This window comes from Salvia splendens, chromosome 22 (genome assembly GCF_004379255.2).
Source record: "Salvia splendens isolate huo1 chromosome 22, SspV2, whole genome shotgun sequence".
Taxonomy (NCBI): Eukaryota; Viridiplantae; Streptophyta; class Magnoliopsida; order Lamiales; family Lamiaceae; genus Salvia; species Salvia splendens.
Genome location: NC_056053.1, coordinates 682,231 through 708,867, shown reverse-complemented (window position 1 = coordinate 708,867; position 26,637 = coordinate 682,231). Strand labels below are relative to the sequence as shown.

At 39.8% G+C, this 26,637-nt stretch overlaps 4 protein-coding genes across 4 annotated transcripts; all 4 read right to left on the bottom strand.

The window, feature by feature from the left end:
• Window positions 1–112: 112 nt before the first annotated feature.
• LOC121787762 (copper methylamine oxidase-like) lies at window positions 113–5,831 on the bottom strand. Its single transcript, XM_042186602.1, has 12 exons — window positions 5,344–5,831; window positions 4,001–4,110; window positions 3,585–3,890; window positions 3,155–3,267; window positions 2,736–3,066; window positions 2,426–2,641; window positions 2,089–2,325; window positions 1,595–1,780; window positions 1,326–1,466; window positions 774–1,042; window positions 590–671; window positions 113–510 (listed from the first exon to the last, which is right to left on the bottom strand). The coding sequence occupies exons 1-12, from the start codon at window positions 5,567–5,569 to the stop codon at window positions 376–378; spliced, it is 2,352 nt and encodes a 783-aa protein (XP_042042536.1). The 5' UTR covers window positions 5,570–5,831; the 3' UTR covers window positions 113–375.
• Window positions 5,832–10,439: 4,608 nt separating this feature from the next.
• On the bottom strand, window positions 10,440–11,142 carry LOC121787976 (60S ribosomal protein L27a-3-like). Its single transcript, XM_042186832.1, has one exon. It carries the CDS (start codon window positions 11,062–11,064, stop codon window positions 10,624–10,626), a length of 441 nt encoding a protein of 146 aa, XP_042042766.1. The 5' UTR covers window positions 11,065–11,142; the 3' UTR covers window positions 10,440–10,623.
• A 2,681-nt stretch (window positions 11,143–13,823) lies between these two features.
• On the bottom strand, window positions 13,824–14,486 carry LOC121787977 (60S ribosomal protein L27a-3). The gene has a single exon (XM_042186833.1). It carries the CDS (start codon window positions 14,419–14,421, stop codon window positions 13,981–13,983), a length of 441 nt encoding a protein of 146 aa, XP_042042767.1. The 5' UTR covers window positions 14,422–14,486; the 3' UTR covers window positions 13,824–13,980.
• Window positions 14,487–14,909: 423 nt separating this feature from the next.
• On the bottom strand, window positions 14,910–18,829 carry LOC121787975 (DEAD-box ATP-dependent RNA helicase 20-like). The gene is made up of 10 exons (XM_042186831.1): window positions 18,575–18,829; window positions 17,844–18,430; window positions 17,496–17,675; window positions 17,228–17,389; window positions 16,988–17,142; window positions 16,815–16,907; window positions 16,602–16,687; window positions 16,307–16,533; window positions 15,350–15,583; window positions 14,910–15,261 (listed from the first exon to the last, which is right to left on the bottom strand). The coding sequence occupies exons 1-10, from the start codon at window positions 18,631–18,633 to the stop codon at window positions 15,158–15,160; spliced, it is 1,887 nt and encodes a 628-aa protein (XP_042042765.1). The 5' UTR covers window positions 18,634–18,829; the 3' UTR covers window positions 14,910–15,157.
• Window positions 18,830–26,637: the final 7,808 nt, after the last annotated feature.

The window sequence follows — 26,637 nt, the reverse complement described above, 5'->3', positions numbered from 1 at the left end:
ACCACTTAGGACCATTGGTCACACTCTCACTCACCTAAGAGAGAGAGACTGCCCACCACTTCTCATTTTCATTTTTTTCCTTTTTAGTAAAAGTTATGTTTTTTATCTAAACAAAAAAAAAGTAAAAATAACAGATCATTATTCAAGAGAGGTAGCAACAAAGTCTGGAAATACATATTCATGTTCAGGCGAGCGAAAAGATCGAACTCATAAAGAGTTGGACAACAAGTACGATAAAACAATACCGTCTGGACAAAAGAACTAGTAAACTGGGAGTAGAGCAAAGAGATGAGTCTCTACTAAACTAGGATGCAGGTATGTACAGGCATGGCGAATTCATCCATCATGGTTATCAAATAACGCGTTTCATTCCCTTCAGATCTTTGAAATGAGAATAGGTGAACTTGCCTTAGCAACGCCGTTTTCTTTGACATCGTTCTCTTTTGGATCCATCTCCCAGGCACTGGGCGGCACATCAACCGCAGGAGAGCAATTGAAGAATCCGTGCGGCTGCAGCACATAGTGAAGCCATAGGAATGTTAGGAATGCTACAAGAAAATACACGAGAGTAAACATTCATAAAACGTACCTGAAGCACGAAACCAATGTGCTCCACGGGCATAACAGGCCAGTCTTCCAGTCGAGGAACATGTGTGATGCCAAAGATGTACCTATGTAAATAAAAATAAGCCGAAAAGATGCAGTCAGAGATGAAATATTTTACAGCAAATGCTATAAATAATTATGTTTTCTCAAAGTTGCAAGAAACAGACCAGAGAACGATATCATTTTCCTCCAAAGGCCGATTCTGCTTCACCCATGAAGCCAATCCTTCACCGGCACGTGGATTTTGGTTGGGAAACTCTCCTCCAGGGAAATCCTCTCCACGTGCATATTGTGTAACCCACAGATTATGCTTCAAAAATGCAGCCCTTCTCAGAAATTTAGCCTCGGGTCCAGCCAGTGGAAGACAATTTGAACCAGGCACCAGTTTGTAGCCTGTCAGTTTTCCAGTCCGATTCACAGTTCTTGTGTTCCTTATCTGAATGGAAAAACGCGATAACATTATCAGACAGAACTTAAAGTGATGTCATGTAATAGTCACAAGATGATATGGATTCCATCCAGCTTTAAAAAGGAAGCAAGTAAGAACATACAGAAGACTCTTCCAGTCCTTTCTAGCGAAACGGAAAACTTTCTAGCGAAGTAATATAACCAGATAGAGGGCAAAGAAATCTCCCTCGTCGAAAAAGGGTAAGCACAAAAATACTTTTGGTGGGTTAAGTTACAGGTGTTCAGAACATGATACGTGTCAGGCTGCTTACAATCCAGTGGCGGCCAGATAATGGATCACAATCACGCATTGCCTCTAATTCGGATCTAAGGACAGTTTCCTCAGCATAGAACGCATTATTGTGAACATTGTCCTTTCCAGGTTCTTCAACTCTGACATTCACTTCAACAACCTGAAAAACGGGAATAGTAACATAACATTACGAGTCAAACCTTGTTTATCAATCTTGGAAATGAAGCACGTCAATCATCAATGTTTCTGTCAATAAAGCAAATAAATAACTGATTATGGGCTAGATACCTGATTGTGTGCTTCCCCAGGTTTACAGTCAACAGCCATATCCATACGAGAAACAAAGAAATGCTGATGAACAGGAGCATATAATCCAGGAGCAATGGTTGTACCATATTTTCTAAATTCACCGGGCTGCAGAGCCCCTAAACTGAGGATCCCAGTAAGTTTAACTTCAGCTTCAATCTTCCCATCCTGTAACCAAGAACACACAACTATAATGCTATCATACATTATTTGTTCATACAGCTTTAGTTTTAACATGTACTAAATTTTTTAGTCACATTTGACGGATAAATTTCTGCTCAGCATTCTGTTTCCTATTTGTTAATCCAATCCTGTTGTATATTGCTGACTAAACTAAAAGTACTAGGTTCCAGAGGAAAACAAGAAATAAAACATCTTGTTATTAGAGTCTGTTCCTATTTCCATCTTCTATCATCCTATACGAAGATATATTACAGCTATATAGGCGAGCACTGTTGGGAATGCGTTCCACTTGCCTGGTAAAAGTGCCAATAAAATCCATACTCATAGTTCGCCACAGTGCAGAAAAAAGAAACAGTAAGACGCCTTGATCTTCGGACTTCAGCCATGCCAGTTCTCCAATCTTGATGCTTCCATAGGACTCCATGATCCTCTTCATGCAAGCATACACAGTTTTCAATTGTCTCGACTCCTCCAGTAAAGTTTGTAAAATGAGCATCAAAGTACTTTATATATCCCAAGCAATCACATCCCTGAATAGGAAACATGACTTAGACAAGAGTTACACACTGAGATGAAGATTGCAGTGAACTAGGCAAACATGATAATCAAATTACAATAAGAATTTGAAACCTTCTTCAGAGAATGGGCATTCTTGCCCAGACCATCTTCCCCTGCATCAAATGCGTTTTTCCTGTAATGAGGGTCATTAGGATCACCATACGGCACAACCATCTCCACAAAACTCAACCTATGCGCTATAGGTCTCCTTCCCCGGCTACCATCAACATAGGCAACAGAATGAATGACCAGACCCTCCCTTGGAGTGAAACCAATGCGAAAGTTCCACTGTTAACCAAAATTTCAACAGTGATTTTGACTAAACTCGGGCTGATTATGAGCATGTGTGAGTGTGTTCAGTTAGTAATAAAGAGAGAAAAACCTTCTGCCACTCTACGTAATTCCCATTGATGCGAAAACTTGGACCTTCAGGCTGAACAATTTGAAGAGATTTCACATCACTTCTATCTACTCCTCCCCTTGTTTCACCAGGAGTATAATTTCTCAGAGGATCAGCCGGTGGCAAAGGAACAAGCTTGCGATCTTCAAACTCGATTACCACCATATTTTGCATATCAACAAGAACATGAATTCCTTCTACAGGACGCGCATAACCATTTTCCAGTGGGCAGTCACTCTCTGTCCGGCAAAACACAAGTGGTTTTGCAAGTCTACGACTTGGAGCATCAGCCTCGCTGTGGTATCCAACACACCTGCAGTAGGAATTTCACCAATCAGATCACTAAGTGAGTATATTAACAAGGTCGTTTCCAGAGCATGTCATCATCTGCAAATACTAACCATGGATCAACCATGACAAGGTCCATGTCATGAATTCCCCTCTTCTTCATTGCTTCTATAAAAGGAGGGTAATCTTTCACAATAGCTTCGCATTCTGCATATTCTGTAGCATCCTGCAGTTGGAATACAAAGAAATTACCTAATGAAGTGGACAAGCATTGTATTACGCAGAAGACAAAAGCCAAAAATGAGTCCCACAAAGCACATGCAACAATTAATTAATCAATGAACAAAAATTTATCTTTTTTTCACAAAAATACATGCTACATGACATATTTGCTACATGTATAAAGAATGCTCTGAATCCAAATTATGAGTATAGTGTGTTAAGTATTCCTGCAATAAAAAATGATCACAAATGATATTGCAATGCCCTTAATGTCCTGAGCTAAAACAAATGCGCTGAAAGAAGATCAATCTAGTAAGATACCATTGGTGGCTGAACATCTGGAACAATTTCAGAGGATACAACTTTTCCTCGATGATGTCCACCTCTAGTAGTTGCATGTACTTCAGTCAACTCAACGATCCACAAACTAGTCTCATTGGACTTCTTATTGTAAACAACTAATCTGGCTCTCCTTGGTGGGAGCTTACTAGGTATTGCAGGCCCTCCTTTGGTTCTAGCCAACAATGATGGTTGGAAAGGAGGAAAGAAATAAGCATCTGCTAGTGCAACAACATGCTTTTCTGGTTCCAACAGAACAACTTCAACAAACCTCATGCTATCTCTGACCTAAATAAACAAGGGACAAGTCAGAGGATGACCAAATTACAATAACAGCAATTAAGTAACATGACATTATAGTTGCATGGACATCATATCAATGAAAAGTAATTTCTGACCTCAGGGGTGGCCCCAGCTGCTCTGACAGTTGCCACAGCCACAGAGATTTCAGTAGCAGATAAGGGATCTAACGGATGTTTTGTTTGAGCCCTTGTCATGACTTGGACCCCTGAAAAAACAAATCATTGATAAATAACCAAGTCCTTCAAGCAGGTTCTATTCATAACAAAAAGTTCTAAAGGGATTTAACATCATAAAAAATCCACAAAATTGAAAGATTAGCTCTGAGATGTTCATAGAGATAACATACAATTCTACACATCCGTGTAAACAAGAAATTGCTGGTGGCAAGTAGTGGTAAGAGATATAACTATAAACAAGTAAATATTGGAAGCAAAGCATTATAGCACGTGTAACTACACACTAAGACCTTCAAGTATTTCCAACTACATAAGTGATACAAGAATGCGATTTAAAAAATGGGTTATTAGCCTAAGCCACGTGTGAAAAAATAAGACTAAAGGAAAAGAATCAGAGTAACTGAACTGAAATAACAATATATTATTTTCACATCAAGTAATTCAGTACTTGTAAGATTTCAAAAAGCACACCTTTTGAAGTCAGCAAACCAATTACAAACTCCCTTCATTAGCAATATATTAAGATAGCAATATGACATGCACACATAATGGTGAGTTTCATATCAAGCTTGTCTTCTAATGATGATTGTTGTAAACTAGGCCTCCATCCTTACTCATAGTGACAGTTTCATACACCGGAATATCAAGCATGGAGCGTTAATAGACCTTAAAATAATCCACCAAGATGACAAGAGTCTCAAAAGCACAAACAAGAACATTCCAATGAAAAAAATGTGGAGTAAAGTTAACGTTTACGCAAATAAACAACCAAAAGAAACCAATACTTGTAGTCCTCACTCTCCCATTAACTCCAAATCACATAAATTTTTTACTTTCAATGAATGTAAGACTTTCTGATCAATAACTTTGTGCACAATCAAGTTCTGTTCTCTTTTTTTTGTGTTGTTTCTCCAAAGTAACTGACTGTATGGGAACAAATCAGCTTGAAATGCAGATAATCAACACCAAAGGAGAATCTCTTTGATATCTGTTTTCCAAACCTTGATGCCGTCCACAAAAAAAACATCAAAATCGATAATTACGCAGTAAAATTCAATAGCATGCCAGACAGAGTCATTCGATAGTCCTAGCAATCACCTAATATAAAAATCACATAATTTCAACATAGAGAAGAAGCGAGATCCCGATCAATGCACACCACATGCACACAAACCAAAATAACGCCATAAACATCAACGCCAAAACGGAATCAAAGACGAAAGGGCAAAAAAAACAAATTCACGATCGCATTTGATTAAGACCTTTCGCTGCGGCATTGGAAGAAGGCTCCGTTCGAATCAAGGCCGCCGCCGCCGGCTTCTTCTTCTGATCCTCAGCGGCGGGAGGCACTGTCCAATCCGTGGCGGAGACGGACTCGCGGCGGACTAGGGCGGCCGAATCGCCGGCGCCGGCAGCTGGAGGAGCGCCGCCGCAGCAGCTCGGAGGAGGAGGAGGAGTAAGCGTCGCCTTTTTCGGAGCTGTGGCCATTGCAACTGGTTCGCAATCTCACCGAATCCACCGCAATGAGCGTCGCAATTCAGTGACATACAGCAAGCAATCAAGCTCCTTCACTCCACCAACCACGATTTATTCAGATACGGATTGATTCGTGTGCTGTAACGGAAAACGGAGTGAAGTGAAGGTGAAAGCTAGGGATTGATTCTGTGATCGACGATTTGTGTGTATCTAATTGTATGTATAGGCTGTTTCCTATTAATGCAGATAGAGAGAGAAGAGAGATCCCTACAGAGATACACGTGAAGGGGCTTTAAAAAGGTAAAATTTCGGAGGAAAATATTTATTTGCATTTAATTTTTAACCATTTTATCCTTTAAATTTTGCTGTTTTGTTTTATGATAGATAAGTAAGAGTGATAGGCGCATTTGCTTTTAGATACCCCAACTAACCATATTTTGCTTGATAAGGCCATGATTATTGGATATTTAACTTCTATTCCCATTTTCTTAGTGACATAATGAATTTATACACAATAAATGAATTTTCTTTTGTCACATTTGACAGTGATAGATGAATGTACGAAAATATATTTTGTATACAAATTTGGCCCTTGTTGCTGGCATAATTATAACTAATGACAATGAAATAATGGCCTATAAAAGATTCATTTTTTGTACACCTAGCTACCACTAACACAAAAAAATATACTATACACAAATTGACATACATAATTATATAGTGAACTTATAATTACTAGCATAATGTATACTTGTATGTGTAAAGATGAGCCATCGGTGATTTTTGCAACTAATTTTTAAAGTTGCAAAATTATCAGAATTTGATCAAAATTTATTAATTTTATGGCTTTATTTCTGTTAACTAGCTCAAATTTTAGGATAGATGAAGGCATGAGACATGGCTTAGCAGCTGATCACGAATAAATAATTCGATTTATCAAATATATTAAACCCTACATCACTAATATTAAATCTTCATTATTTTGAGCTAGGCTGTCTCCTCGTCACCAAGCCATCGGTGACGAATGTGAGATACAAAAAACATTATTCTTATACCAGATTTAAATCATTATAAAAATCAGCCCAGATTTTGGTGTTACCTGCATTAAATTAGGACAAGTTGCAAGTACCAAAGTGGGGAGATCAGTGTTGGGGACTTGGAATTATTTAATCCAAAAACAAAGCAAAGGCCAAGAAGATTCCAACCCCACATATTTAAGATTCCACTACAATAATTGAGGTTGCATTCCCATCCACTATTTAACAATATTATCAAAATTATTTTATCTATACCTTGCTTTCGTGGCCATGACTAATGTTTGTCAAGTTATTATCAAAATCAAATCTTGATTTCAACTACTATGACTTTGATCAGTGAATTAATATACACTATCATTTAAGGGACGCCTTACAAATTGTTTTAAAAACTAATGAGATATTGAGATCAACCCAATTAATATGATCCAAACCTTTTTACATATAGATTAAAGACATCAATTATTCAAAGTCATATAGTTATCATTATAAAGTATTTTTTTATTTAAAAAACACATAAAATAAGGAAGATAAAGTACTATGAATAAAATGTTTCTCCTCCAATAATTTCAAGATTTGAGTTTATCACGAAGATAAATGATGAACTATTATTGATGAGTAACCAACAAACACTAACCATTCTATAACATGAGATCATGATCAATAAGTGAATAGTCTTATGCATTCAACTTATAAAACTCAAAGCTATGGTAAGTCAACATATATAAAAGGGACCATAAATGTCACTTTTGCTAAGGTGAAATGACATCATAAGGGAAATGTACACTAACATCCCATTATCACTTGATTCTATTGCATGTAATTATTGTGCTTTTCTTGTCACTATCTATTGTGTAATGTTTTTCAATCCTTTCTATCCTATGTATGAGGGGTCACTTTTTATATGTGTGGACTATATTGATATCCACAGATTTTAATGGTTGTTTTACACTTACTCCACCAACCATCTTCTTTTTTAAAACTAAGAAACAAATTTGCTCAATTGAGGTAGTTGAATGGTAATATATGTCATATTTCGAGTTTTTATATTTGAATTATTTGATCCACTTAGTTGTAAATATTATAAAAAAAATATATTATGGTTTATTGCATTTGTGCTTCGAAAGACAAAATGCGCAAACCACCAATTATGGTGAGCCAAAGTTCAAATAAAGAGCCAAGCAAAATCGGATACATTATAAGTTCGAAAAATAAATGCCTTCTGCAATATTTCTATACGCTAAATTCATTATAGAAACTTAATTGGCGCTAATAAGAATGTGAAATACTTTACAATTATTGTGATGGATCGTTTTTATGATAGTAAAATATATCAACTCCTTTAGACTTTTCTTCTTCCAGATAAACAAATAATTGCTCTTAAAATTTTGTGAGTAAAATATACCCATTTATGGGTTTATCATAAATCAAACTCAAACCATTTCTTCAAATTTTCTCATTTCAAAAGCTAAAATTTTCTTTCATATTCTATCACACTCCTTTTTATTGTATCTCTTACTTTTTCTCTCCTATCTCCTACTTTCTCTAATTTTTTTCCTATTTCTCTTACTTTACCAATTTCATATTAAATGTTATGCCATCCACAAATGAGACTATTTTATTATGGAGGAGGGAGTATGACATTACACCAAAATGAGTGTGAGTTTAATATAAATGGTTGAAGATAATTATAGTACTCCCTTGGAGATAACTATAGTATTACTCCTTCGTTCTCTCATGTATAGTTGAGTCAATTTTTTTCATTTTGGGAAGTTTCCTTATAGCTGATACATATATAATACTCTCTCCGTCTCCAAAGAGTACGAACTTTGAGTTCGGTATGTGTTTTAATAAATAAGAGAAAAAAGTAAGAGAGGGGGAGAAAGGGTAGTGCAAATAATGTTAGTGGAGAGTGTGCTCCACATTATTATAATGGTATAAGTGTTAGTGATAATGGTGTAAGTTGTAAATAAACAATGTGTAAGGGTAGTATGTTGTTTGAATTTTTTAAAATTAGAAAGTTCATACTCTTTAGGACGGATGAAAAAGAAAATAGTTCATAATCTTTAGGGACGGAGGGAGTAATAATTAATATTTTTTCTCACTATTACTTTACTTTCTCTTATTTATTTTATTCTCTCTACTTTATTAACTTTCTACTTTATAAAAATGCACAAGATTTCAAACTGAAAAGTTCTTTTTCAACTATGAGGGAATAGAGGAAGTAGAAAAGTGATTATTTTGGGAAGGAGACACCAAATAGCCATCAATTATTTATTGAAAATAGAATATTAAAAGTGGATCTATTATTGGGAAGTTTCCATTTATGGGGAGGCAACTAAATACTTTAATGAAGTATATATAGCCCACATGCTCAAGCAAATTGAGTAGGATATCAGTGGCCCAACACCATTTGCTATAAACTACATCTATGAGAGAGAGGAGAGAGAGCTGGAAATAAAACATGACATCTATATTTTATGTATTTATTTTTTAAATATGTCGAGAAGTATTATTTTACATTTATGAACAAATGTGAGGTTATATTGTAGCCGGTGGCTAGGTTGGCCCAAATTGGATTGGCAGGTCATACTCATAAATGGGCTGAATTGGAACTGGCTTCGCCGTTCAAATGGTGCAGTTTTCGATGCCATTATTTTCCAAACCATCAAATAACGATTTCGAGTCAAAATCAAAAACATTTTAAAAAAAAAAACCAACGATAACCAGAACCAACCAAAAACCTTGCCAGCAGTTTCATTTAACCCATATTCACATTGATTTCATGTTTAATCCTTTAATTTGAGTATCATTAACTATATAGAAAAAACAAATCTCGAATCATCCATTTTATTTTTATATTCTAATAAACAAGAGAAAAAAAGAACACGGTCAAATTTGATTTGTATGCATTTTCCCACACTTTTGTTTAATCCCTTTAATTTTATTAAAATTATTTTGTATACCAAATTAGTGCAAAAGAAAAGACGAAGATCACACATAATAGTAACATAACTAAATTAGAACGTATATTATTTTCACATATCAGACTTTTAATCTTCAAAAACATGAGAATGAAGAACAAGACATCATGGTATCATATCAATTTCATGCAATAATTGAAAACAAATGTCCCTTAAATTTTCAATTCAACACAAAGCTTCTTACAAGATAAAAACCCGCAAATTACAGGAAAATACTTAACATCCAACTTCAAATTAATACTAGTTTCACACAATACAAATCTGCTAAGGACACAAATATAAGAGGGCATTTACTAATCAATTGAATAAATGAATTGGAGCAATCCTAGGATTGAAAATAAAATACTCTACAATAGTATATTTTATCAAGAGGGATTTTGCAGAAGAAGGCATGGGTAGTAGGCAGTGATGGAGGAAGAGAGGGAAAACGAGACGACATTCTATGGAGGAAGTGGAAGTAGGGTGGCGGCTGTGTAGGATGGAGGAGTGCGGAGGAGGGTTCACCCACGAGGGTCTACCACAAGGTTGAGATGCAGTGACAAATCAGAATCAGGTTGATTAAGATGGGATAATTGTGTAAGCAGCCAAAGTTACACCACGTGATTAAACTCAATTAACCTACAAATCAAAACTCTAATGATACAAACTCTGATCAAACAAATGTAATTATAAATCAACCACCATTTTCAAGCAAATCAACCAATGCAAGAAGAACAAGCTCATGAAATGTGCATCAAAAAACCATAGAAACAAACAAAAAATCATGGTTTAAATTAAGAAATCATAGAAATCATGTAAACTGATTAATGTAGATTATGAAACGCCTGCATAATCAAATCCAACTTATACAAATCAAGCATTGCATAAGCTATCAAATATAAAAATGCATTACTCTGGAATATCCCAAAATCACATAAAGCGCAACACAAAATTCATAGTTTTCAATGTAAGCAATTGCAAGTGCATCGACTAGCAATATCATAAGTATTACCAATTGCATAAAACATAAATAAAAAAAGCAAAATTAATTTGGGGGGGAAAACCCTAATTAAGCGGTGAGCACAACGGCGCCTCCAGCTTCCTTGATCTTCTTCTCCGCGTTCTTCGACACGAGCTTGGCCTTCAACACGACCGGCTTTCCCTCCGGCAGCAATCCCTTCCCCAGCACCTTGAAGTAGCCGAACCGAGTGACGTCGATGAGCGGCGCGTTGTCCTTGGACGCCTTGTCCTTCACCTCCTGCGGTACCAGCGACCAGAGGCGGTCGATGTTCACCGTCGGGCAGTGGAACTTGTTGCGGAGGCGGTGGAAGTACCTCATACCGACCTTGCCGAAGTATCCAGGATGGTACTTGTCGAAGAGGATGCGGTGGTGGTGCATTCCTCCGGCGTTACCCCGACCTCCGGGATGCTTGCGGTGCTTGCCGATACGACCGTGCCCGGCGCTGACGTGGCCGCGCTTCTTGCGGTTCTTCTTGAATCTGGTGGTCATTTTCGGAGGAGGGAGTGCGGCTGCGATGGGAGGAGGCGAAATGGGGGCTAGGGTTTGGGGATTTATAAGGAAATGGTGTGTTGGTGAGAGGGTTTCAGAAAAGATTAATAATATTACAATAATTCAAGGTTTGAGATGGGCCGAGTAAAGCCCAAAACTCATAATAGATAGGACAATTATTCAAGGCTTGATGTGGGCCGAATTTTAGTTTTTTTTTTTAAATCAAAAACCCCCTTTGTTGGCGGAAGGTTTAGGCAAAAATCCAACCCGTAAATAATATCAAAATAAAATGTTCTACCAACATGATCTTAGCTCAAAAGTGACTAGGATCTAAACAAGAACATGAAGAAGTCACATAGAGGTCCCACAGGTCGAGATCCTCCATACTATCAAGTGAAAAAGAACTGACAATATATATACGAGGGAGAAACGAAAAATTATTAAAACCAGCCACCAAAGAAGCTGGATCAACCCACATCTCTACATCGGAAACGGAAGTTAGGATATCCCAGCTGGTTCATCCTAACCAGCGCATTCAGATACCGAGGCGCATAGATTGGATCATAGTAAGTAAGGGCAGGAATCTGAACCCCTACCGGCAAGAAAATCAGCTGCTTGGTTCCCTTATCTGTAGATGTGTTCAAAACTGATGCAGTACTTTTATGTACGCCAATCACTGATGAAACTAACGCTACCTTGCTCATGAAAAAAACTATTGTAGGATTACTTACTACTTATTTCTATATTGCTTCATCCCTTATGCATTAACAAGGACGTGCTTTTATCACCTCGTCATTCCCCTGTTTTTTTTTGGTACCAAGCCACAATTTCTACAATGGACGTCATGCCCCAATACTCTCACATTAACTTACACTATTCATTGTTTTACTTGTAAAATTGAAATACAAGTACTTTCTGTCCCAAGGAAGATGACCCCTCCTTGGACGGCACAAGATTTTATATAGCTTTATTTTGTGTGTTAAGTGGAGAAAATAAAGTAAGAGAGGGTGAATAAAGTAGAGATAAAAGTATTTTCATTTTTAGTCATGAGTCATCTTGATTGGGACAAACTAAAAAGTAAAGCGGGTCATCTTCAGTGGGACGAAGGGAGTACATAATATATGACATAAAACGACTTCATAAATAATAAACATACGACTTCACATAAAATGAACTAAAATTACAAGTTCATAGAAATCAAATCGATATATGAACAGAACTTTTCGTTCTTCTTCCGAAGTGTATGCAAAAGGAGGTTATGCGCGCGCGCGGATCTCCTCACCGGTCATCTTCGGCATATCCTTGTCTTACACTTGGGAGTAGTAGTATTTGTTTTCAATGGTCATACTCACGTGGATGTTAGTTTTGAAATGATATCCTATGCTAGATTGCGTGGAGAGCTCTGATTAATGCTTGAAGAAAACATGTCCCCAATTTCTTGAGAGATTCAGGCAGTGCATCTACAACCAAATTTGAGGCATAATTGAGAAGAGCACTTTCCTCTTACACCGAATTTATATTTTGAAGAGAGACGCGGAGTAAAAGATTAATGTGTCAATTGAGGAATGAAGTTTTAGGTGTTGAAAGTGTGTATTTATAGAGTTTGAGATTTAATGTGTCAACTGATATCACTTTTTTTAAGCATTAAAGGCTAATGTCGTTTCAAAATTTTCTATTTTTAAAAACATGAATATAGTATTAGTGATGTAAATTTAATATAAATTGATAACATAAAAAAATTAGATCTTGATTATTGATAAAAAAACGTAAAAGGTAGAATTGCAAAGTAATTAGTAAATAATCCTTGTTGCGCCGAGCGAATTCTGATCCCTAAAAATCGTTTTAGACCCGACAATGAGTCTTAGTGAGCATTATACATGAACATCACTTTCATATTCAAGATGCATATTATTTCTATGTTTGATTATTTAAAAACAAAATATGAGAATGAAGAATTATGATGTATTCATGACATGTCCTCATTTCTGGCTTCCGACATTAATTTCATGAAATAATTGAAAATATATTTGCCCCATCATAGCTTACTCTACTAACCATATCTTTCTATTCAACACGATGGCTCTAACTTAGATGAAAATCGGGAAATAACAGGAAATATTTAACATCAAAGTTGCAATTAATAGTTACACCCAATGTAAATCTGCCAAGGAAAAAAATATAAGAAGCCATTTACGTAGACGCTTAAATAAATAGAAATTTATGATATACTTCTTAAGATTGAATTTAAAATTCAAGTTATTCAATCATCTATTTTATCAAGAGACTCCTGTTAGCGAATGTGTGGATTTTGCAGAAGAAGGCATACGTAGGATTCAGAGGCCGGAGAGAAGAGAAGGGGGAGGAGGCGGAAACGGAAAGTAGGGACGAGGATGTGGCAGCAACTGATGAAGCAGTTGAGGAGGAGAAGCAAAATAATTTGACTTCAATTAATCATGCGAGCAATGATCTCCTAAGAGTGTCTCTATCACAAGGTTCATAAAGGGTGTAATTAAATGTGTTATCAGACAAAGTTTAAACCACAGAATGAATTAATCTACAGGACCCTTGTCAAAACAAAATCACCAACAAATCAACCAAAAATCGAACCCATATATATAATTAATTAAGAAACAAACAAAAATCCATAGAAAGTATAGCTTACTAGCAGCCCACATAACCAAATTGTGCAAATAAAAACTAAACAATTAATTGCGTTATTCTAATTAACATGCCTTATCAAAACATTCAAACAAGGAACATAAAAACAAAAATAAAATTGGATTACTCCGGAATATCCCAAAAACACAAAATTCATTTTAGTTAAAGCATCTAATAGAGCATAGACTACCAATATCACCAGTATCCACGATTGCATAAAATTTGAAAAGTAAATTAAATTGGGGGAAAATACCCTAATCAAGCGGTGAGGACGACGGCACCGCCTGCTTCCTTGATCTTCTTCTCCGCGTTCTTCGACACGAGCTTGGCCTTCAACACGACCGGCTTACCCTCCGGCAGCAAACCCTTCCCCAGCACCTTGAAGTAGCCGAATTGAGTGACGTCGATGAGCGGCGCGTTGTCCTTGGACGCCTTGTCCTTCACCTCCTGCGGCACCAGCGACCAGAGGCGGTCGATGTTCACCGTCGGGCAGTGGAACTTGTTGCGGAGGCGGTGAAAGTACCTCATACCGACCTTGCCGAAGTATCCAGGATGGTACTTGTCGAAGAGGATGCGGTGGTGGTGCATTCCTCCGGCGTTACCCCGACCACCGGGATGCTTGCGGTGCTTGCCGATACGACCGTGCCCGGCGCTGACGTGGCCGCGCTTCTTGCGGTTCTTCTTGAATCTGGTTGTCATTTTCTCTGGGTGGAAAGCGGGCGTCGGCGCTGGGGGTAGGCAAATTGGTTTAGGTTTTGGGGATTTATAAGGAAATTGATTTTGAGCGTGGCTGTGTATTAGGGTTTCAGAAAAGAGTTGTATATTACAATAATGCCCTTTTCTGTGGAATTACGAACCTATGTTTTTTGTCAAAGCAAAAATCAATTTGGAGAGCTAATTTTATCCTATGTGAAGATAAAATGATAAAATATAGATAGTAATTCAATTTTTTTTTATTAAAAATATTTTAAAATTTTAAGAATATTATTTTTTTCTTGAAGCAAAAATTCAAAATACATCTCGGTAACATGATAGAGAAATTAAAAGAGAAAACGGAGAAAAAAAGATTTAAAATAGAGTAATGAATATTTATTTGTAGTATGAAAAAAGTTGTGATCATCATTCACAGTGGAAGTGATCTATATTGATATAGAAAGGCATAAGACAAAAGTCGAACAGAAAAAATCTCATAAACTCAAACAAAGTGAGAACATCATTATAAACGAGTTTATATAGTGCATCTATACACATCAACTCATCCCAAAGCTGCATAGATTTTATGTAAAATATTTTTTTTTCACTTTACATAATTCTACGAAATTCCATTTGTAAAGGTAGAAGTAGAACTAAAATGCCATAAAAAAACATATTACGCCTACCACAAATAAAGATCATAGTAAAACTTGTACATCCATTACAAACTTAAGGCACAAAACTAATAAGGCCTTCTTCCACCAATAGGTATCACATTAGACCCCGAACGGTTGCCAAAGCCGCCGCCTCCTCCTCGGCCTCTGGATCGGAAGTTACGCCCCGACCCTGCAGAAACATCGGTGTTAGAACAACAATAGATCGACCGACATTTTTCAGATCAACTGAATGATAGTAGCATGGTCAACACGCTTACCTCCCATATCCGATCCAGCAGTTCGTGACAAAGCAGCAAGTTGAGGCAGCACGGCCTGCCCAGCTTGTTGCAGAATCTTGATAAGTTCTCTAGCATGCTTCACATTTGCATGAGTGAAAAATGAGAAAGCAGTTCCCGTAGCTCCTGCACGACCAGTTCGGCCAATCCTGTGGACATAATCCTCCAAATTCGAAGGGAAATCGTAGTTGACTACGACTTTAATGTCCTTCACATCTAGAGAAACATACAGAAAGAGTTGGGATCAGATAAGAATTCAAAAGAAACACAAAAAGAATATGGCCCCTTATCCCTGCAGTCCTATGATCCAAAGAGATCTTGTTGAAGATACAACACATCTTTTAAATGTGCCTACCTTACTTTGCAGGGATAAGAAGCAGCTGCTCCACAACTTTCAAAATCACTGTCAAATCAATGAATAATCTCGTACGAGTCTACCGGCTGTCACAACTATTAGCTCCCTAAGAGTGGATGGGCACTTTAGCCTTAATTATGTCGCTCGGGCACATGCAAGGAGCACGCTGTATATGGAACAGTCTACTAAATCCTGTGTCCGCATATATGTTGATTCCCCATCATATGGATATCACAACAATCAACGTGACGTATCGACATTCATTAGCCTATGACACACTGGACTATAAAAAAACATGTGTATTCTAGAGGTTCTGTCACTTTTGCTCTGAACTTTCGAGAAACAGAAAAGCAGCATCATCTCAATATTTTCGAGAAACAGAAAGGCAAAAGCAACAGAACTAGGCCAAGGCACCATGCTCATAGCGTAGAGATACCGTAGTAGGCAGCCAACGTGCATAATACGAAGAACTTCCGCACCCAAACCACTATATCATTAGGAAGACGAAGAACAGCCGGGTGACGAGCTATGTAGTTCAAAGACCATAATGAGACTCTAAACCTATACTTTTAGACTAATCCTACCAAGGCCACGAGCAGCAACATCAGTAGCAATCATTATAGGAGTTCTGCTACTTTTAAACTCTGCTAGGACCCAATCCCTTTCGTCCTGGTTTTTATCACCATGTATGGACAGAGCTGGCCATCCATCCATTCTTAGTTGTCTTGTAACTTGATCACATCCCTTTTTAGTCTCCACAAAAATTAAAATTTTACTCCCATCCATCACTTCTTTCAGCAATCTGATCAACCTGCAAGAAATCAATGGTAAGACGCAAGAAACTTATAAGTGCACCATAATGTCTCTCGCCCATGTCACCTATTATATTTCTCCGTATCAGTCATAACTTCAACAATTTGATGTATAGATTGATTTGCTTTCAGTTCTTGAGATCCAATGATGACCTGTTATACATTAAATCTTATCAAGTGTTCCTACAATAAAACAGACTTCCAGAACCATTTAAGGTCCTAGCACTGTGGCTGACGTCGAAAGTGTAAGAAGATCATAGGTTAAAAGTTTAGGACGAACCTTGTAAGCGTTGCGTAGGAACTGTCTTGCCAGAGTTTCCACTTCCCTTGGCCATGTGGCACTCCAGTACAGGGTCTGTCTATCTGGGCGAATCTGCATTTCCCTTAAATGTAAGTTTCTAAAGGTTTTATGTAAAATAGAAACATAATAAATGCAGATTAGCAAATAAATACCTGAGAAACAATTTTCCTGATTTGGGGTTCAAATCCCATATCTAGCATTCGGTCGGCTTCATCTAGCACAAGGTAAGTCACTCTTCGCAAGTTAGTGTGCTGAGCTTCCAACATATCAATCAATCTACCAGGTGTAGCTATGACAATTTCAACTCCTGAAAAAAGAAAGATTGCAGACATCTTTCCATTACAAACTATACAAATAAATTTAAGAAAGGCAAGATAAACAAAGTTGGATACCTCTTTTAAGATCACGAATTTGTGGCCCCTTTGGGGCACCACCGTATATACAAGTACTTCTTATATTAGCAACTGATCCAAACTTCAAAGCTTCTTCTTGAATCTGAATAGCTAATTCTCTAGTAGGTGCTAGGACTAGTACGATGGGACCATCACCTTGAGCTGGAATTATTTTACTTGGAGTCATATAAAATAAAAGATCTCCAAGCATACAAAAAATAAAATATAACGTCTCAATTTCCATAGACATAAACTGTAAAGAACTTACCCAACCTGGGCTGAGCACTAACATGAACAAAAGCAGGCAGCAAATATGACAAAGTTTTCCCGGAACCCGTCTCAGCAATGCCTATAAGATCTCGACCTCTTAATGCCATGGGCCATCCTTGTGATTGAATAGGTGTTGGCTCAACAAACCCCAGTCTGGCAATTACCTCAAGGCAGTAACCTGTAAGCAAGCTATCAATCAGCTAACCACAGCTACAAGTTAAGAATGAAAACATACAATACACTGACACCATGAACTTGGGTTAGACCAAGCCCATGGCTGATCACTTTTGGATCAGAGAATGCTTCAAACTAGTACTATTTAAAAGCAAAGAGCTTCACAAAGTACCAGGGAAACTTGCTTCTTCAAACATCCGGATAGGTTTGGGGACATCGTGTCCTTCAACAGTAATCTCCCGACGTGCACGATACATCATCACCTCCTGCTCAGTCATTGCCCTCACAGATGGGCTCTCCACATAAAAATCCTTTTTAAAGGGAATCAACCCACTAAAATCGGGTTTAGGAAGCGAAATGTTGTCCAAGTCATCCCCCCTCGACCTACCTCCTCTGCCACCACGACCTCCACTAAAACCACGACCTCCACCAAAACCACCACCACGACCATGATCAAAACTCCTTCCCGAGAATTGACCTCCTCTCCCACCTTCATGGCCACTCCTATCTCCCACGCCGTTATAGCTATGTCCTCTACCACCGAACCCTCCCCCACCTCCGCCTCTACCTCGGTCAGTAAAACCACCACCATAACCAGCCCCAAACCCTCTTCCAGCACCATGATCAATCTGATATCCACTCCTAGCACCACCCACCGTAAACGGAGGTGCCACATGAGGACCTCCCCGGCCATAGCTGGGCGGAGCACCACCTGGCATAGGGGGCGGAATCATCATAGGTGGCGGCCCAACCAAATCACTACAGTATCAAACAAAAGCACAAAATCACTGTCTTTCAACACTCAATTTATATCCCTAAACACATTTCTAGTCAAGAAAACATAAAAAACTCTAAAATCAATATGCTTCAAAAATAAAAATCGCTTTAAACATGAAAAGATACACTCGGCGCTGTCGGTAAGATCCGGCGTCGTGGAGTCTAGAATCATGGTTGCTGAACATGATGTGGCGGATTCGGAGCGATAATTAGGTTTATGGTTTGTGAATTTGAGATGTACGCCGAAGTTTAACAACGCTAGAAATGAATTGAAAAGAGGGAAAGAGGTTGAGAGGAGAGAGATTTTGAAATTTAGGGTTTAGCGTCTAAATGGAGTAAAGGATTCGACCTCTTATTTCCCCAAAATGGTATAATAACCATACAGTAGGAATAATTAGCTTAGTTGAATATAAATAGTTTCTATTATTAGTAGTTGAAAAAATGCTAAGGGTTTATACCAATTAACCTACAACAAAGTAATGACCTCGATTTTATGATGATTATGTTCGTTTTTTGTTTTCGTGGTTCGCCGTATTAGCCTGTTGCTGCCTTTTATCGTAAATATTGTCCTTTGGTAGCTTTTTTCTCCATAATCCGGTATAGGCTTGTCACTCTTTTGGATATACTGGATAGTTATTGTTTCCGAAGTTGATTGGGGTGTTGAGGATGTATTTTTGTAATAAGAAAAAGTAATATTCTGATTGCTCTGGATTATGATGGATGTGTTTTAATGCTTATGTTATTTGACAAATTGCAACGTATGATGCAAAATCGCACGATCATGTGAACCTTTGATCCATGCATGATCATGACACTTTTGTTCACGTGAAAATACTTAATCTGTGCGATAATATGAACATTTGATTTTTTTATTTATTTTTTTTACTTGGACCGGGTTATTATCTACATACATAAAAAACATGGAGTTTTAGGAATAGTAACTTAAATTACATTATAGATATTTAATAAAATTGGGAAAGTGAATATATGTTTATATCTTATATTTTTTTTATTCAAATAATTTACAACCTCTTTCTTTTATTTTTTATTTTCTATTCTCAATGATATTCGTTAAAAAATTATTCAAATAAAAAGAAATAAATTATTGACAATATTTATGTTATTTGGATTTTATTTATTTTTATGGGTCATATTTGAAATGTTGGACACACAATTGGGTCGGGCTGAAATAATTTTTTAGCACTAACCCGAGTTCGCCCAAATCCATGACAATAAGAATGCATCATGATGGAGTACGTACTAAACAAGCCCAATAGCAGTGACGGCCCATCAGCCCAAAGCCCAAGGAAGAGTATCAGTTCGGCATTACCAAAGAGTTCGGCCCCAGCCTACAGCTCGGTAAAAGCCGACCAATCAAGCTCTACTCTCAGATCGGCAAAAGCTGCTCGGTCATAGTTCAGAAGTTCGGTCTCAGTATTCGACTGAACTGGGAGATAGTGGACTCATGCAGAACCTCCACGACCTCCACTACACGATCTATTTAGTGGTGTCAACTCATACAGGATCTCATGCAGGATAGCGGACCAAACAAAGAGATAGTGGACCCATGCAGGATCTCATGACCTCCACGACATCCACTACCTAGTTAAGGGTGATGCAAGCCACGACCTAGTTAGTGGTGATGCAAGCCACGATCTTAGTTCAATGTATAAATAGAACTTAGATCAGATAGAAAAGGCTCTAGACACAAAATATCATATAGCAAGTCTGTATTTGTAAGCTGAAAACCAGATCAAGCAATACAATCTTGCCCTCCTTTCTTCCCGTGGACGTAGATTTACCTCAGTAAATCGAACCACGTAATTCCTTGTGTCGTGATCTATATTTTTCACCCGCATTTGTTACCATCAAAAATTCGCCCAACCATCACTGGCGCCGTCTGTGGGAAACAGAGAACCAAATTTGTGATAAAGCGAATTTTTGACCCTTTTTCCACCCCCAAAAAAAAAAAAAATGCATACCAGATCACGTAACACCCATAATACCGTTCGTGATAACCCTGAGGAAGCTAGTCCAGCCCGCAGGTCTGGAAAACAGCCTCGGGAGAAATCTACTTCCAGTTCTCACGGAGAAGGAACAAGCCGCTCAAAGACTCATCGCACCGAGTCTTCCCAGCAGCCCGATTTGAACGAGGCTGTCAAATTGTTTTTGGCCGAGAAGCAGGAAGAGTTCTTAATTTTCCTGCAAAAGAGCCAAAAGCCGGAGACGAAAACGGTGGATTCTCCCTCCTCATCCAGACATGAAAGTCACTACCGCAGTAGTGCTGTGTCTTCCAGGAAGAAGAATCCTCAACCCCGACATGTTCCTGTTCCTCCTCGGTACCGGAATCACAGGAGAACTCCATCTCCTCCATACCGAAGAGATGTCGGGTTCGCCATGTACGGAGCATTGAAGACTCCGTTCTCGGACGATATCACTCGAACTCCCTTGCCACAGAACTACCGAACTCCGTCGATGACTTATGACGGGTTAGTGGATCCTCATGATTTCTTGGGACGCTATCAGTATAACATGGCGAACCAGGGTCTCAATGAGGTCCATATGTGCAAGCTGTTTCCCGAGCTGCTTATCGGGAACGCAAGAAGGTGGTTCGATAGCCTCCCCCAAGGCAGCATTAGATCTTACCGAGATCTAATGGATGCTTTCCACAGGAGGTTCTTTCAGAAAGCGGAAGCCCGAATCACTTCGGCTCAGCTGCTTTCTATACGTCAAGGTCGCGACGAAAAGATCAGCGACTTTATGACGAGATTCCACCAGGAATGCCTACAAGTAGATGATCTCAATGATCTACTTGTCATTTCGGCATTCCAAAATGGAATCCTGCCCGGAGCTCTCTACAGAAAGCTCGTGGAATGCAGTCCGCAAACAGCTCAAGAGATGTGGGACATTGCGGACCAGTTCTCCCGTGCCGATGAGGCAGACCGTCGCAAACGGTCTTTAGACAGCGCATCCCGAGGAGACAGGAGGAAGCCCGATCATAGCGATCAGGGACATCCTCGCCGAACTCCTTTTGGCGATCAGGGACATCCTCGCCGAACTCCTTTTGAAAGGATTCAAAGGACTCCGGTGCAAGACCGATTGGGACCACGTCTCAATCCTGAGAAGCCGCCCGCTCAGTTCGTACCATTGAACAAGTCGAGAGCGGAAATTTTCGAACTGCATTCCGATATGTTCGAAAAAACCAAAGCGGATGACAAAATCGGCCGCGCGTCGACCTCAGGATCAATATTGCTCCTTCCATCAAGACCACGGTCACGATACCGAGGAGTGCCGACATTTGGCTGCAGGTATTGATGCTCTTGTGAAAGCAGGGACGTTAAAAAAATACCAAAGCAAGCAGCCGAAAAAGAACAAAAAGCAAAGAGGTGCAAACTGCGCTCCTCAGGATCTGAAAAAGCAACAGGACCCTGAAGACGATGACGAGCTGCAATATGATGGAGTAATCCTGACTATTGATGCTCTCCCTGCCGGGAAGACTAAATCGTCCCTGAAGTCAGAGCGCAGAGGCTTCAATCGAGAGGAGCCAACGCATAAAAGGCTGAAGCAGGACGAAGTGATTACATTTTCAGATGCAGATCCCGTCCCGGCCATCTCTCCTCATCAAGACGCTATTGTCATCCAAGCCGGAGTGGCAAACAAACTGATCCACAGAGTGTTTGTGGATACCGGAGCGTCAGTCAGCATTCTTTTTAAAGAATGTTTCGATAAACTAGAAGTGGATCCAGCTCGGCTCAGTCCGGCTCCACTTCCTCTGAAAAGTTTCGCCCAGGAGGACACCCGCCCTGAAGGTATTATCAGCCTTCCGATCACGGTGGGAAAAGCGCCTACAAGCTCCAGTATGATGATCGAGTTCTTTGTGGTAAAAGCTCGGTCCCCGTACAACATCATCTTGGGAAGAGACTGGCTCAACGCAGTTCGGGACGTTTGCTCTACTTATCACCTCACCATCAAGATTCCCACTAAAGGTGGGATAGCGGTCATTCGAGGTGATCAAAAGAGAGCAAAAGAGTGTCTGCAGATTGCGCTTAAAAGTGCCGAGCAATCAGATCGGCATCATCAAGCATAGCAATCACAGCAGCCGGAGTCTGAGGCAAGCGAAATGACCGAAGTCACACCAGAGTCGAACTCAATGACCGTTCAGTTATACGAAGATGATCCATCCAGAACGGTCAAGATCGGTTTCGCGGGAACGCCTCTACTCCGGGAAAAGACCATCCAGCTCCTCAAGGAGTACAAAGATGTCTTTGCATGGTCTCCGTTGGACATGACCGGAGTGCCCCTGAGGTAATCACTCATCGGTTAAATATTGATCCTTCAGTCCGGCCTATAAAACAGAAGCAAAGACTCTTTGCGGCGGAAAGAAATCAAGTCATCCATGACGAAGTCCGCCAATTATTGAAAGCGGATGTATTATTCGAGGTGAAATATCCTTCTTGGGTGGCCAATCCTGTGATGATCAAGAAAAAAGAAGGAGGATGGCGGATGTGCATAGATTTTACCGATCTAAACAAGCACTGTCCTAAAGATTGCTATCCCCTTCCGAACATAGATAAAAAAGTAGAAGCTTTGATCGGCTTCGAAATTTTCTGTTTTCTTGATTTATACAAAGGCTACCACCAAGTTTTAATGGATGAGAATGATGCTTCAAAAACGGCTTTCATTACTGACTTCGGCATCTTTGCTTATAAAAAGATGCCATTCGGTTTAAAGAATGCCGGAGCCACATATCAAAGGATGGTAGATAAGCTTTTTCGGCATTTGATAGGAAAAGAGGTTGAAGTGTATGTCGACGACATAGTCGTCAAAAGCAGAAGTACTTCGGAGTACGAAGACAACCTCAAATCCACCCTCGACGTGCTCAAAAAAGCCAACCTCAAACTCAATCCCCAAAAATGTACCTTTTTGGTAGATTCGGGAAAGTTTCTGGGTTGTTGGGTTTCAAAGGACGGACTCAAGGCAAATCCCTCAAAAGTTCAAGTTGTTCAGAACATGGCGATGCCGAAGTCCATACATGATGTGCAAAGGTTAACTGGATGTCTAGCCGCACTGAATAGATTCCTTTCCCAAGCAGCCGAAAAGCAACTGCCGTTCTTCAAAGTGTTGAAAAAGGCACCAAAGTTTGAGTGGGGAGCCGAGCAGAAAAAGGCTTTTGACGAGCTCAAAAGTTATTTAGCCAAGCTTCCAATTCTCTCTGCTCCAACAGATGCCGAAGTGATATTCTTATACTTAGCGGCATCAGATCAAACCATTAGCGCGGTGCTTGTACGAGAAGAAGGCCTAAAGCAGCTTCCCATCTACTTTACAAGCCGAGCATTAAGAGGTCCAGAAACAAGGTATCAACCTCTGGAAAAAATTGCTCTGGCGTTAGTAAATGCAGCAAGGAGACTGCGGCCATACTTCTATGCTCACAAGGTATGCGTCTTAACCGATCTGCCACTTCGGCAAGTTTTGACCAAGCCAGAAGCATCAGGCAGAATCGCCAAATGGGCCATAGAGTTGGGAGAACACTCAATAGAATATCTACCTCGGAAAGCCATCAAGGGACAAGCCTTGGCAGATTTTCTTGCAGAGGCAAAGTTCGATCAAGCAATCCCTGTTATTGCCGAACAGGAAAATCCTGCCAATGACGAACTAACACAGCCCCAGGAATCCGAAGTAGAACCGCCGGACTGCTGGAGTGGATTCGTAGATGGAGCTTCGAATAAGACGGGAAGTGGAGCTGGTATTCTACTTATCGCTCCCGACGGACACGAGGTAACTTATTCACTTCGGTTCTTATTCCCAACTACTAATAACGAAGCCGAATACGAAGCCCTCCTTGCCGGACTTCAATTAGCGCAAAGTCTATTTGTCAAATCTCTCAAAATCCATTGTGATTCACAAGTCATAGTGAATCACATGCTGGGTACAAGTGAAGCCCGAGATGAGAGGATGAAAAAATACTTGGACAAAGCGCAAAGCATTAGCCGAAGTTTCTCTTATTTTCGGATAATCTGCATTCCCAGAGCGGAAAACAGCCGAGCAGATACTTTAAGTAAGTTGGCCTCATATCCGAGCTCAAAGGTGGAGGAATTACTACACCGAAGCATTGATGAAGCTGAGGTACATTCAGTAACCAGCTCGCCGAACTGGATGACGCCGATCTTACAGTATCTAGATCAAGGACAACTGCCCGAGGATAAGAGAGAAGCTCGGAAAATCACATGCCGAGCACTTCGGTATGAACTTCATGAAGGAGTCCTATACAGAAAGTCCTACCTTCAACCGTTATTGCGATGTGTAGGACCAGAAGAGACGGACTACATCCTTAGAGAAGTTCATGAAGGATCTTGCGGTAGCCACATCGGAGCTAGAGCTTTAGCTAAAAAAGTTCTGAGATGGGGATATTATTGGCCAACTTTGGTACAAGAAGCAGTGCAGCTCGTCAAGACATGTACGAAGTGCCAAATTCATGCAAATATCCCAAGGATGCCGCAGACCGATCTATGTGCTATGCAAAGCCCTTGGCCTTTTATGCAATGGGGCATAGACATAGTAGGACCACTACCACAAGCTCCTCGGCAAATGAAATTCCTTATCGTTGCCGTGGATTACTTCACGAAGTGGGTGGAGGCTGAACCATTAGCTACGATAACGAGCTCGAAGGCATTGGATTTCGTCTGGAAGAACATAGTGTGCCGATTTGGCATACCCCACATCCTCATTTCGGATAATGGGACTCAGTTCACCGACAAGACATTCAAGAATTGGTGCCAAGAGCTGAATATTCAACAGCGGTTCACTTCGGTCTCCCACCCACAAGCAAACGGACAAACGGAGGTAACAAACCGTATCTTGGTGAAAGGGTTAAAAGCTCGGTTAGAACAAGCCAAAGGACAATGGGTAGAAAATCTCCCTCAAGTCCTATGGTCCTACCGAACTACACCCAAAACCTCCAACGGTGAAACTCCGTACAGTCTGGTGTACGGCACTGAAGCCGTGATTCCGGTTGAGATCGGCGTACCCAGTCCCCGAACTCTAAATTTCTCCTCAGAAATGAATGATGACGGACTAAGAGCCGAACTAGATCTGGCCGAAGAAAGAAGAGAATTGGCCTGCATAAAAGCAGCCAAGTACAAGGAGCAAGTAGCCCGGTATTATAACCAAAGGGTGAAAAAGCTGCAATTTCAAGTGGGAGATCTCGTCTTGAGAAATAATGAAGTAAGCCGAGCAGAAAAGCTGGGCAAACTCGAACCCACATGGGAAGGTCCATATCGGGTGTCAGAAGTCCTCGGCAAAGGGTCTTACAAATTGACTCACATGTCAGGAGAACAAGTACCCCGAACATGGTACATTTCCAACCTCAAGAAGTTCCATTTGTAAGAGACAGTCCGGTCAGTCAGTCTTGTGTCTAGTTCGGTCCTAGGGGTATGTGCTTTCTTTGTTTTTTACTTGTTTTTCATGTTTGTCTATGTGCGTTTTGTTCGTCTATGTGCGTTTTGTCTATATGCGTGTCGTCTCTTACAAATGTTACTGAGGTATCTTGTTCTTCGAAGGCTGATCCCCTTTTTAGAACATATATAAGCCAACGATTGTGAGTCCAAGCTTCTAAGGAGGATACAAGACCACAATTCAGCTTAAGAAACAAGCAGTCCGTCTGAAACGAACTGCAACAAAGGGAAAGTCCGATCCACGCGATAAAACTCGCCGAATTAGGACAAGGGAAAGTCCGATCCACGCGATAAAACTCGCCGAATTAGGACAAGGGACAGTCCGATCCCCAAATTAGGACAAGGGAAAGTCCGATCCGAGCGATAAAACTCGCCAAATTAGGACACAAGCTTAGTCCGGTCAAAGAAATTTACTTCATAAGACCAAAGACGAGTCCGGTCAAAGAAGTTTACTTCATAAGACCAAAGACGAGTCCGGTCAAAGAAGTTTATTTCATAAGACCGAGGACCAAGTCCGGTCAAAGAAGTTTACTTCATAAGACCAAAGACGAGTCCGGTCAAAGAAGCTTACTTCATAAGACCGAGGACGAGTCCGGTCAAAGAAGTTTACTTCATAAGACCGAGGACGAGCACGATGAAATTTTTTCGCTGAGCTGTAAATACGCAGTGATAGAAGTGAAATGAAGATTTCATTTATTAAAACTTGTTCGGCATACAACTCCGCTGCCCTACGAGAAG